We start from the raw sequence: 13,414 nt of genomic DNA on the forward strand, positions 1-13,414 counted from the left end.
TCCTTCCTCCCTCCCTGCCTTCCTTCCTTTTTTTCTTTCTCTTTCTCCTTTCTTCCTCCTTTTTCTCCCTTCCTCTCTGTATACTCAGCTCTTTTCTATTGTGGAGTATTTTCAGAAATAGAGACTGTTTGGGGTTTTAGGGGCTCTACTTAAAAGAACACAGTGCTCTTTTGTTGCTGGTGGGAACATGAGTCCAACGTTTTTCAGGCCAATGTTGAATCTCCTTAACTAAAATAATAATCCTTTTCAAATGATGACTTATTTGTTATAGTGTAATTTGCATAGAAAAAGGAAAAGAATTGCTGGATGATGAAGATGAGAGGAGAGTTGCATTAAATTTTTTTCAATATATAAGTGCTTTATATATGGGAGAGAAAAATTATCTTATTTTTTATCCTTCCTCTGATAAAATAATGCACTTTGCCATTAACAATGGACCTGTTTATTTCTTCATGTTTTCAGTTTCAAATGTAGATAAAATATTTCCCTTAGCTTCCCATGTAGCTTCTCACTGCTCCGGACTCCTCATTACTGCTTTGAAACATTTCTTCATTAGTAACCCCCTATTTAGCTTTGTATGGGATCTACTGATCCCTGATTTTTCCCAACGTCAAATTTTCTTCAAAAATAAAAATTGCTTTATTGATATTTTACTTAAAAATGGCGTATGCTCATTATAAAAATTATTAAAATAATGCAGAAAAATAAATATAAAAATTGAAAATTGTTCAGTATTCTATCATCTATAAATACTCTCTGTTAAAGTTTTGGTAAATGCTCTTTTAGATGTTTTTCCTTCCCTTTCTCTCTGTCTTTGTGTTTTTATCTATCTGTCCATCTATCTATCTATCTAGCAATTGTCTATCCTGTCTTTGTAACTTTCTGTATTGGTCAGTAATATGTCATGAACACCCTTTCGTGTAATAAATATTTGAGTGCATCGTGATTTTAAATGGCTTCATACTAAACCATTAAAAAAGATGTACCTTAATTAGCCTTCCTTTAGGAGGCTAGATTATTTTAAAATTTTTGCCATTACATGTTCTGTGTTGATAACATTTGCACTGATTCTTAAATTCTGAAATGAGCTACTGATTACAGCAGGCGATGGAAACTATGAAGATAACTCAGTACTGAAGATGTAGAAAACTTCCCACTGTAACTTGAATTATAAAAATTCTGTATTTTTTTTTATACCTGAGAAGTATCTTCATACAGTTTTGTTATTTGTTTACGGAGAATACACCTTTTAAAAAATAAAGCTTATAGATAATAATTGCAAATGCCAGATAAGAAATAGCTTTTTTCGAGGGTGGAGGCGAGTAACTAAGCATAAGTTTGGAACGAGCGTAAGGTTGGACTCCACTGTCTAGAACAACCTCAGTCATTCTGGCAGAGCACAGGAGGCAGGGTCTCAGAGTATCACCACTCATTTCGTGCCTCCTTGGCTGAAGGTAGTTTTTCTAAATTGAGGATCTAGCTCATTTATTTATTCAACAAAACTGGGCCGGGTATGGAGCTGGATACTAGCAATACAGAGATGAATAACACTTGTTCTATTCTCAAGGTTCTTATTGTCCACAATGTAGGGAGAGTGGATAGTTGAGTGCTGCTCAGGAAACGAGACAGCATCGTTAAGACAGAGAAATTCTACTGGCTTCAGCCCCAATGTGTCTTCTAGCCTGAGATCTAGTCTGATTCATCCTTAGAACATTTTTTCAAGTCCCCAAATCATATCTTGGAAGCCTCTACTTTTAGGGTAGGTTGAAAGTCTCTCCTTGATGTGCTAACTGGAAAGAAGAAGAGAAATCCAAAACTTGCTGGCTAAGGCTAGTCCTGAGAGTGAACAATAAGGTCCCAGCCAACTTCTCGACATATTGTTCCATCTCGAGTGCGATTCCACTCTGGCAGGTGAATATGCATGCAGTCATTGAGGGAGAAGATAGCTGCCTGCCACATCAAGCCAAAGAGCCACATCCAGCAATCTGATTGCATGCTGTGATGAGTTCAGGATTTGCTTAGAAGATATTTTTGTATCATTGTCAGGGCACCACAGTCTTTGTCCACTCTTATTGACGTGTACAAAGAACAAGAGATGACTTCTTACTGTCTGGAGATTTTATCCAAACTTCTCAAACGTTAATGTACATAAACATTAGAAGATCTTGTTGAAATGCAGATTTGCATTCAGTAGGTCTAGGACCATGCCTGAGATTCTGCATTTCTAAAATGCTTCCAGGTAATGCCAACACTGCTGGTTCACGGATGGCACTTTGAGTAGCCAGGATCTAAGACGTCTTCATGCCAATGAGGATTCACCTTTTGTAACTTCATCTATTTGTTTGCAGCTGTAGTGATGGTCCTAAATAGCATGAGTGTCAGCTGGAGCGCCCGGATCCAGATTTTCCTAACCTTTTGCAAGCTCACAGCAATTGTGATAATTATAGTCCCTGGAGTTATGCAGCTAATTAAAGGTATGGACTGAAAAGTAAATGCTTTTTAGACTATGAATCTGCTTTTGGTCTAACACTAACTTTCGCTTATACTAGCAGAATCCCTTAATTAGTCTCTGCCTGTGGAACTTAGTCTCTATACTGTCATCTTATTGATTTGAAAGTCTGCTACACTGGGGATGAGTTGGTATTTACAACTGAATGGCAACAAGAGGATTAAGACTGGGTCAAGCAACAAAATAAGGCGTCGGTGAATTATCTTGGTATAAACTGTTGAGAGTGAAAATTTAAAGTGGAAAAAAAAATCTGCCTTTAGTTATAACCACAAATAAGTAAGTCCTCTTATTTTTACTTTAAAGTAGTTCAGTGGTAGTAATAAAGATTAAAGAGAAAAAGATATTTGGAAACTAATGAAAGATGATCAATAATTATTTTCCTTTATGGATATTATTCCTTTTACCTTGAGAATAGAATCTTGACAGAAGGCGATTGAGACATGGGAATAGCAATCCTAAAAATGAAATATTAATTGACAATAAAAATAGTTGTAGAAACAATTTTTATTGTTACATTATTTTTTATGTAAAATCTGCCTTTCTACAGAAATGTGACACCATTTTCTGGGCGTATTTGTCTTATAGAGTTGACTATTTAATAAGAAAAGATGAGATGGTTGAGGAGGCGATGTCATTTGGAGTTTCAGTTGTTTTAGCAAAGAAGGTACTTGTTTGGATTTAGTGAAAACTGTTGGAAGAGAAGGAGGTTGAGGTGAATTATGTAATTAGCAATGGGCATGATAGTAGGAAATAAATAGGAAAGTGAGACGAAATTGTCAAGAAGTGACATATAACTTGGGCATGTGAAGTATTTAATGTTTACATTGATACTGTCTGTTCCAAGAAAGAGAATTTATAGAGAAATTTAATGAAGTTGCAGGAGAAGAATTACACAAGGCGAAAGGAAATGCCAAAATTCAGCAAAATCATGGCTGATAGTAGAGGCATTAAACAATAACAAACATCAAGAGATCAGTCACTCTGCAGCTGGGGAGCAGGAGCTGCTGCTGGCCATTTAATAAGCCTAGTGGGAGATAGAGCTCTCCTGGCTAAATGTTTGCATCAAATCCAGCAGCCTCAGCCAACTCAGAATAACCAGAATAAGGCTTCTTAATGCTATTCCTTACATTGAAGAGAAGACGTGCGCTCGCTCTTCTGGTTCATCTTGGCCTCTCCGGAGCTGGCCTGCTCTTGTTTTATGTGATCCATTAGAAATGTGGGGAAAAAAGCCTGTTTTGTTAGTGCTTTTTTATTTTCCCCTGGACTAACTCTTTAGTCTTCTGTAAGGAGTTTCTTCCATTTTTGGAAAGTGTCGAAACTCAGGGTCATTGACACACTTTATTCTAGTTTAGTTTGCAAAAGATGATATACTATCCTTTAAAACTAAGATTTTTTTCTTTCTTTTTTCTTTTTGGTGTAATGTAAGACTGCAGTCAGTGTCTACCACTTATTTATATGTGTGTGTGAGGTGAGGTGAGGTGTGGTGAAGTTGCCAAAGGTTACTGTATTGCAAATTCTATAAAAGCAGAGTCATGATAGAGCTTTTGGATGTTCTTTTGGCACTTAACAATAGAATGATTCTTTAATTAAAACTTATAATATCAGTACTTAATGTGACCAGGCTTTCTTATATATTTCACCTAACAGAGAAATACCCTGAGAGTAGTACCAGAGTCTGCAGTAAATTTTAATATTTGGAGAGCATTCGTAGAGGGTATATTTATTACTATAAAATGGAGACTTTCTTTATCTCAAACTTAATCACATGTTTTTCACATTAATTTGATACTCCAGGAAGAGAAAAATTTTACTAATACGCGTTGTGTATTTGTTTCTACTCTAATCAGATCCTGAAAATAGTTGTATGTTCTGTCTTCACTTACAAAGATTTGTTAAACTTTCCTTTGAATATCATGACTTTCATCTTCCTGAGACCTCTAGTATGCAGCCAAAATATTCCTGAAGTTTAGAAACAGCTCGTTTCTGTAATACTCTCAAAATGGCTCTTTTTGGGATCTCTGCTTGGGATCGCTGCTTGGGATCTGGTCTTTACAAAGTTTGTTTTCTCTTATTGATCATTCAGCGCCACACTTTTAGGAATAGTGTCCTTAAGGCCAAGGAGACCACAGATCATGATAAAAGAATATTCAACAAATGTTTTTATCTGAGTTCCAGTATTTATATTTCCCATCTATGTGGACACAGAAATGTTTCAGTAAAGCAGGCACTTCTGAGTTCAGTATCATTTTAAAAAATGAGCTATATTTGGGTATTGGACGCTTTGAGGGAAAAATCATTTAGTGTATAACCCAACATTCTCCATTTTTAGTCTCAAAACTCACACATATTTTATTGATATGGCAACCCAAGCAAAAACGGAGATAGGAGTGAAGAGAGGGTCTTACGTACATCATCTACCTCTCAACTCCCTTTTATTCACTTCTGTGAAGAGAAATTTTGAAACAAAGTCACATTTCCCATTTGGATAATCTCATTTGCTGTTTTCTTTGGGAAATAGAGACATTTTTATGCTTAACTTTGAATATTGGCTGACTGAAGTAAATCTGAATTTCTAGTTTTTTAAATTATTCAAATTATATACAAGAAAAAGCCCATTATGATTCACAAAGTAGAGAAAAATGTGATGAATAAAAATGTTCAATCCACATGTTGCAAAATTTGTTAAAATCTATTTATTTTAGAGATTGGTATAATTTCTTTTGGTGTTTCTAGGAGGAAACCATGCCATTCTCTAGGACAGAGTAGCAGACTTTCTATGTAAAGGGCCAGATAGTAAATATTTTCAAGTTTGCCTGCCATGTGGTCTCTGTTACAACTACCCAACTCTGCTGCTGTAGGGTGAAATCAGCCATCCAATCATAGTATAAGTCAGAATAGTGAGGCTGGTCCTGTGGCCAAGGGGTTAAGTTCATGCACTCCTCTTCAGTGGCCTAGGGTTTTGCCAGTTCAGATCCTGGGCACGGAACTAGCACTGCTCATCAAGCCATGCTGAGGCAGCATCCCACATAGCAGAGCCAGAAGGACCTACAACTAGAATTTACAACTATGTACTGGGGGACTTTGGGAGAAGAAGAAGAAGAAGAAGAGGAAGAAGAAGAAGAAAAGAAGATTGGCAACTGATGTTATCTCAGGTGCCAATCTTTAAAAAACAAAAAATTAGTAATATGTAAAAAAGTGGGCCAGACTGTGCTCCAATAAAACTCTGTTTAGAAAAGAAGCTTGGCGTGGGAGGGGGGACAGGGGAGCGTAGATTTGGTCCACAGGGTTTTCCAACTCCTTTTGGTATCTAACGAACTATAAGGGAAAAGCAGAAAGATAAATGATATGAGAGAGTAGTTTTGGGTTTCTCACCACCGCCTCATTGAGAATAGACCCTTGGATATTTCTTCCCAAGCATTATATCATCTTAAAAAAATTCTGTCACACTCCTAAAAACTATAATTTACAGAAGACCCTTTAGTCTTTCATGGTCAAACTCTGTTAAGAGTAGAGGCATGCTTAAATAAGGGATGCTTTTTAAATGCCATGTTCCTCTTTGCTGTGATTTTTATTTAAAGAGAAATGTGAAGTAGTGTTAGTGATGATCATTCTGCTTTTGGGACTTCTTCTCTAGAATGGATACAGTATTGATAGTTTAAGTTGGCAATGAGCTGAGAGAAAGAAATCTACACCTGAGACTATAATTCATCCCCTTTCCCCCCTCATGTTTATGGTTAAAGAACGAACAATAACCAATTCTTTGAAAAGTCCTAAAATCTTTCTATGCTCATTGCAGGGCAAACACAACACTTTAAAGATGCCTTTTCAGGAAGAGATGCAAATATTATGGGATTGCCACTGGCTTTCTATTATGGAATGTATGCATATGCTGGCTGGTAAGTTGATATCTCTAGATTTAGTGGTTTGATGGTTCATAAATTCCTTCAAGTGTTTTGATCAAGTGCTAAGCAAGGTGCTAGGCGAATGTGAAAAGCCATGATCCAGTGTGATAAACTTTACTTGAAATGAGGAAGACAGTGTGCCTCCCTCCCCCAGGCCAATTACTGTGCACAGGACTTAACACAAACGTAACTGAGGTTTCCAGTGAAGGCCATTCCTAGATTTAGCAAACAAATGCTGGGCCTTAAGAACCAGTACAAATCACTTTTAAGTATGTATCAGTAAGGACATAACAGTGCCTTGAGAAATTAAAGATTAGTACTTTGATTGTCAAAAGGCCTTTCAGCTGAAACTCCAAGGGTGTTTACAAATAGTGATTAATTGATTTTTCTCCACCTTGCCATGAGAAAGAAATAATTCAGAGGTAGAAATAAGTAAGATGTTCCCAGGAGGTAAAATGGTACTCTAAAGGCAGAGAAGGAGAAACTAAGATAGTGAAATCGGTGTATGAGTAATCTGTTACATTTGAAAGGACCTTACACATTCCTTAAAATTTCCTCAACATTTGAAAACAAATTTGTGGTAAAGATGATTACAATCACTATGCCATGGGTACATTTCTTTTGACGCATGTCCAAGTCTGGTACTGTTCTGGTTGAAGTATTGGAACGTTGTATTCATGCCTCATTTTCTTCAGGAACCTGAATAACAATAATCATGGATAAGAGTGGGATATTTTCCTAATTAAATTTTATTGATCTAGTAAGATTTAGTTGAAGTGACTGTTTCAGGAAAGCCCATTGGGTAGAAAAGTATTATTTAAATATAAAAATCATTGTAGTAAAATTAAATTTCACTGTTTTGAAGTAATTAGTAGCAAGATTTCTTTTTTATTATTTATGGAGCTAATAGTTTTATAGCTTTAGCTGTGAGGATGTTCTATGAGCCTAAGAATAATGTCAGAAAATGACACTAGCTCAAAAATTATGTAAATGCATTTCAAACACAAATATAATTTCCTTTTGTTTCTTTCATTTTTAGGCTCTTACCTTCCAGCTAATGCATGAAATATAAAGATATATTTCAAAATAAATGAACTATTTACTCTATTAATCTCATTGAATTATGAACATATAACATTAGAGGGGAATGAGGAGAGTACAGGAACTGAAAATTTTAGCACGGCTTTTGAAGCAGAATATGTTTGAAGGTCTTTAAAAATTTGTAGGTCTAAGGAGTCTAGTGTAAAATATTTGTATATTCCCGGAATATTTTTATAACCATTGTGTATAGGAATTAGTCTTGAATCACTCAGTAGTTTTGAAGTCTTTTTTTTTTTGTCCAAAAGACAATGTGATGTGAGGAAAGTACAGAGTTGTGATCACAGAGTTAGTAGCAGAATAAACTGTTCTAGGGCTACTCAGCCTGGATCAGAGCTCTAGAGGCCTCGGGCAGCAGCCAAGCTACTGGGAGGGTCTCCGGGAGATGCCAGAGCAAAGTGGGGAGGTGGCAAAAGCTTTCAGCTAGAGCCAAGTGTTGGGAGCACGGCAATATTCAATCAGGAATTTGGAATGTGGAGATAGTCACAAGGGAGATTTGATTAATTCTATTGAATGAAGTTTCTTTTGCCTGGGAGTACCAAGCATCTGTTCCCACGGAATCTTAAAATATTCTTCTACCCAACTCACTCCCCCACTGCCAGCACTGAATATTCAGGTCACCTGCTTTATGGAGAGGAAATCTTCTCCACTTCTGGAGGCTTTTGAGGGCTGATAGATTTCCCTATGTATAAAGATTCTTTTCATTTTGAGTTATCCTATTATCTTAACATTAAGTTTTATTGATGTTGAATCCAAAGTGTTACTCTTCTTAAAATGATTATAAATAACAATTTAGGTGAGACAAGCCATAATTAATACTTCATGAAGCGGGAAGTCTTTACTCTCAAGAATCCAGAGAACTGCAAAATGGAGCCGAAGAAAGGAAGCTTTTATAGGATAAAGAATAAAGAACAAGGGAGAAAAAAATGGAAAATGAATAAGGAATGGGGAAATAAGTCTAGAGCCCAGAGTTGGCTTGGCATTTGCAGATTGAGTGGCTCCATCGTGGGTCTAGAAATTTACTTCAACACTCTGTTTACAGAGTAAATGAGGTTTACATGAACATTCATTTATACTTCTACCCAATAATCCTCACGTCCACTCCCTGTTTTAAAGAAAGGAGACTATTGATTTTCTTATGCTTGAGGGTTCAATCATAGTATCAGAAATTAAGACCAGGATTTTAAATGGAATGTTATCTGATACAAGTGGCTTATGTAGGGGACAGATAAGTAACTATGTTTCCATAACAGGTTGTTATGCTACCTGGATGCTGCTTTGTGGATAGGTAGATATAATCTGATTGTTAATCAATGGCAATCAGTTTAAGAAAAAGGAAGCTGTGTTTAGAAGAAATAGTCTCTTGGTTTGGAGTTCCCAAGGAAAGGTTAGTATCTGGATGTAAATGGAGCAAGATGGAGACTAAAAGAGTTCCCACAGAGAAGGGGTATTTATTCTCTTTCCAAATGTGGGCCTGCCTCTCTGACCTTTCTCTGTCCTTCATGATATAATTACAAGACTGGGTTGTGGAATTATAAATGGGCCACTGTAAATGAACCTCCACTCCCTGTGCTGCTGCTGTGACAATGTTTGATGCCAAATAAAAGTGTGGGGGACATAGCAAGTAAGTAAGACAGAGCAGCTATTGTCGTCAGAACCTAACCACCTGGGGTGTAAGTAAAAGCAGCAAGACTTTGTTGTCCTGGAGGCCTTGCTCTGTTGGCAATTCAACTCATTCATGTTGAATAGGAAAAAGACCCTGCCAAACCTTGAATCTGAATAGGGTAGGCTTTTGGCTATAAGGAGTGCAGAACCTTTTTAGAATGATGAGAACTCCTTCACACAAGCATGATTAGAAGGAAAGAAATCATTAACCCAGGCCAGGTCACAGAGTTGGGTCAGAACAACTTTAATATTACTGCCAATGTCTGCATTCAGAGAAATACGTCTGCTAGTCTCCTTTGTGGCCCGGGGGAACTCAACCAATTTCAGTCCCATATCCAGATCCAAAGTTAAATATTGCTTGGTGGGATTTTTTTTTTTAATTGTGTGATAGAAAATAGTTTCTTGGTGTCTTTTTTCTCCCTTTTAAATCCTATCCTCAGTGGATTTAGTTTTTCTAAAGCTGGGGTTATTTTGTACCATTGTGTCAAATCTAATCTGAAGAATAAGCTTCTTTTTAAAATAATTCACATAGTTGGGTACTGGAATGCATTGCCAGCTTTGGGATGTCTTTTATACACAATCATGGAAAAGCTGAACAATAGATCTTGTGAGCGTTCTCTAGACACCTTGAGAAGATGTAAAGCCATGAGGATGTTCTGGACTCATTGCTGAAGACTGGGAGAGCATAAAGATCTATTTCCCACAGGATGTGAATGTTTGGACCAAAATAAGAAGCTTTCTCCTTCCCACCTCCCACCCCGCCCCAAGCCCTTTCCTTTTCCCTAGAGCTATGGCAAATATTTGAAATTGTGTTCTCTTTCATAAATATTTCCTTTCTTGCTTTAACATTGTTGGAAAACACCAGTTTCTAAAACAACTGTTAAGAAGGAACAGGCTATTTTTGACATGAGAAGGCTGGAAATATTTCTTAGTGTGTGTGTTTTGTTTGTTGTTTTTGTTTTTTGGCAGAGTGGGGTAGGGGTGGAGGGTTGGTTTTGTGTTTTGGCTTTTTTTGCATTTTCTTCATGTACTTCTCATTGCCTCAGGCTTATAACAAACACATCAAATCCCTAAGAGTGAATATTCTAGATATAAGTATTGATTGTTGCTTGCCTTCCTGGTGTAACTACAACCTCTATGTTTAGAAACTTACCTTCTAGTCATTAAAAAAAAATCTTTTATTGCTAACTTTTTAGATCACCTTTATTGTTCCTGTTCTTTTGACTGTTCAAATGTTTCTACTTAAAGCATAGTTTTTAAAATATTAGACACCTTAACCTTGTTAAAAGGTAAACTGAGGCATATCAAAATTTTCCAGAGTTTATTTAAGCAAAAATTGATTTAACTCAGGCAGCATCCACTAGAAAGTAGCCCTGAGGGGCTATACAAAATGAAAGACTTTCATAGGCAGAAGGGACTGGGAACAAAGAAGTTATACTAGGCAAAAAAGCAGGTATGGCAAGGCTACTTTCATTTAGGGGATGGCAGGAGTCTAGTAGGCAGATTACCTAACTAGCAGTGATCAGGCGATTCCTGATTGGTTTAAGATTCCATTTCTGGGAGAGCCGAAACTATAATTAAGTTTCAGTTTGGTGGGTGGCTTAGCATTTTGGCAACTCCATTTTGGGCCAGTTGTCCTGTTTATAACAACCATAAAGACCAACTGCCTATTTATGAATTTAGATGAGGTTTTTATAAAGATGGAATAAGACAGGTTTTCTCACCGTTGTTTTGTAAGTTATGAGATACCTAAGGTATATTAAAGGCTGATGGGCTAATATTCCAGCCGTTTGGTTTGGATTATAGAGAATTTGTACCTATAGACTTGTGTTTCTCTGTACCTACATAATGGCTATTTTACCTTGTAAGGAATAATAAGAGAAAAGAGTATATGGAAAATATGATTTTTTTATTTTGTGGAAATTTCCTAAGCCTATAAAGTGAAGAGGTAGAAAGGGCATTGTCTTCGTACGGTTAGCTCTCCCCCATCATGATCCCTGCGTTTTCCCATCTTTACCACCCAGTTGTCTATGTGTGCTTATTTGAGATTGGAGTCTGTCTCAATCTTACATCTTGGAACCTTGAGAGGGAACTATAAGGGTATCCAGCAGTCCCTTTAGATTAGAAAAAGAAATCAACAGTGCAAGGGGTTAAGTATTCCCGGGCGGGATAAGTAGAGTCACAAAGGAAAGGAAAGGAATCTGAATTTTTCTAGGGCCATGACTTTAGGGTAATATTTGTAATCCTATGGAAATTGAAAGTGAAATATTGTGTGCCTAGAATGCTTCTTGTCATGTAAGCGACCCAGAAAGTGTTCAGGATTTGGGAAATATTCAAAATGTTCTGCTCTTTAGTTATCAACTTACGGTGTAATGACTAACAGTGTTTCTAAAATTAGCTGCCTAAATATACAAAAAAGAGTAATAGCAACTTCATAGTCTCGTGACTTGAGACTATTCGGATGGAATGCATATTGGAAAACAGTGAATTGAGAGGAAGAAATGTGAACTGAGAATTTATTAACTTTTATCCCATTTTTGGTTCCTATTTGCCCTCTGTGTTTATATCTAGAAAGCCAGTTCCCTAAAACTGGGAAATGTTATTGTCATACTTCTGTTGCCCTATAAGTTTCGATTGACCTGTCACCATGACTAAAATCTGGACTCCCAGAAGCCAAAGGCCATCTTGTAGTAAAATTCTCTTCTCACTGCCCCTGCCACAGCTTGTGCTGCAGAATGCTAAACTGTTGCTCCTACCCCTGTGTGTAACCACTCTCCCACTCCCCCGTGCTCATGGTCTATACTTAGTCTGGAAAGTCCTTACACCACTTCACCAAGGCTAAGTATTAAGCATTTTTAAAGACTCAATTTGGGTGGTGCCTCTGCCAGACTGGGTTAGACCTCACCCCTGGTTCCCCTGGTGCCCTGTGCCTGCTCCAGCATTGTTTCCCAGCCTGTATCACATTATTCTCTAGACCATCCTATAAACTATGAGCTCCTTGATAAGAGACTATGGATTTTCCACTTTCATTCCCCCAGTGACTGACACATGATAATCTCATATATTGCTGGTGGGAACACAAAAATGGTAGAAAATAGTTTGGCAGTAAACATACATCTACCCTATGATCCAGTGATCGTATTCTGAGTGTATGCCCAAGAGAAATGATTGCATGGTTCCCAAATGGACATGTATGAGCTTATTTATGGTATCTATATTCATAAGAGCTATAAATTAGAAGTAATCCAAATGTCCATCAATAGTAGAATGTATAGCGTTACATTCATACAATGAAAAGAAACAATAAAGAATAATGAATTATTGCTACATATAGTAACCTGGATAAGAATCAGAAACATAAAGTCCAGCCAGACACCAAAGAATAAATATTGTGTAATAGTTATACAAGAAAATATTAGTCTATTGTGATGAAACAAGCAGAACTCATCTATGGTGATAAAAGTCAGAATAGTGGTTGCCTTTACAGGAAGGTGGGAGGGATAGTATTGACTGGAAAGGGCCATGAGGGAACCTTCTAGGGTGCTAGAAATGTTTTATTTCTTGATCTTGTCGTTGGATACATAGGTATATAAATGTGTAAAAATTCATCAAGCTATGCATTAAGATCTGTACACTTTACTGTTCATATGTTACACTTGTAAAAATACGTTAAGAGGGGCTGGCCTGGTGGCACAGCGGTTAAGTTTGCAGGGTCTGCTTCGGTGGCCCAGGGTTCCCCGGTTCGGATCCCGGGTGCGGACCTGTGCACCGCTCATCAAGCCATGCTGTGGCAGGCATCCAACAGATAAAGTAGAGGAAGGTGGGCACGGATGTTAGCTCAGGGCCAATTTTCCTCAGCAAAAAAGGAGGAGGATTGGCAGCAGATTTTAGCTCATGGCTAATCTTCCTCAAAAAGAAAAGAATGTTAAGAAATAGAAAATAACTCCATAATGTGGTTTAACAGAAAAATGATTTGTAGGAGCTTTTGGTTGTTGGAGATTTTCATCTTACTATAATTTTTTTTACAAAGTTTTCATAATTTTGAGTTTGATTTTAAATATTTAAAATTTGAAACTTTGGACAAAATGTATTAATAGTTTGTAATTCATTTATATCTTTTTAGGTTTTATCTCAACTTTCTTACTGAAGAAGTGGAAAATCCTGAAAAGTAAGTAATCACATTTACTCTGAAATATTTATAAAGCATAAAATGTAAAATTAGCCAGTCCTGGTGGTCTAG

General features: G+C 37.0%; 1 protein-coding gene across 2 annotated transcripts in view; it reads left to right on the top strand.

Moving 5' to 3' along the window:
• The window catches only part of SLC7A11 (solute carrier family 7 member 11), a 101,572-nt gene that overhangs the window by 32,503 nt on the left and 55,655 nt on the right, over positions 1-13,414 (top strand). For both annotated transcript variants that reach the window (XM_070609061.1, XM_008517039.2), the window contains exons 4-6: positions 2,349-2,474; positions 6,306-6,405; positions 13,298-13,342. In XM_070609061.1, the coding sequence (XP_070465162.1) occupies positions 2,349-2,474; positions 6,306-6,405; positions 13,298-13,342 (271 nt within the window). The remainder of the gene's footprint in view (positions 1-2,348; positions 2,475-6,305; positions 6,406-13,297; positions 13,343-13,414) is intronic.

The sequence above is a fragment of the Equus przewalskii genome, chromosome 2 (genome assembly GCF_037783145.1).
Source record: "Equus przewalskii isolate Varuska chromosome 2, EquPr2, whole genome shotgun sequence".
Lineage (NCBI taxonomy): Eukaryota > Metazoa > Chordata > Mammalia > Perissodactyla > Equidae > Equus > Equus przewalskii.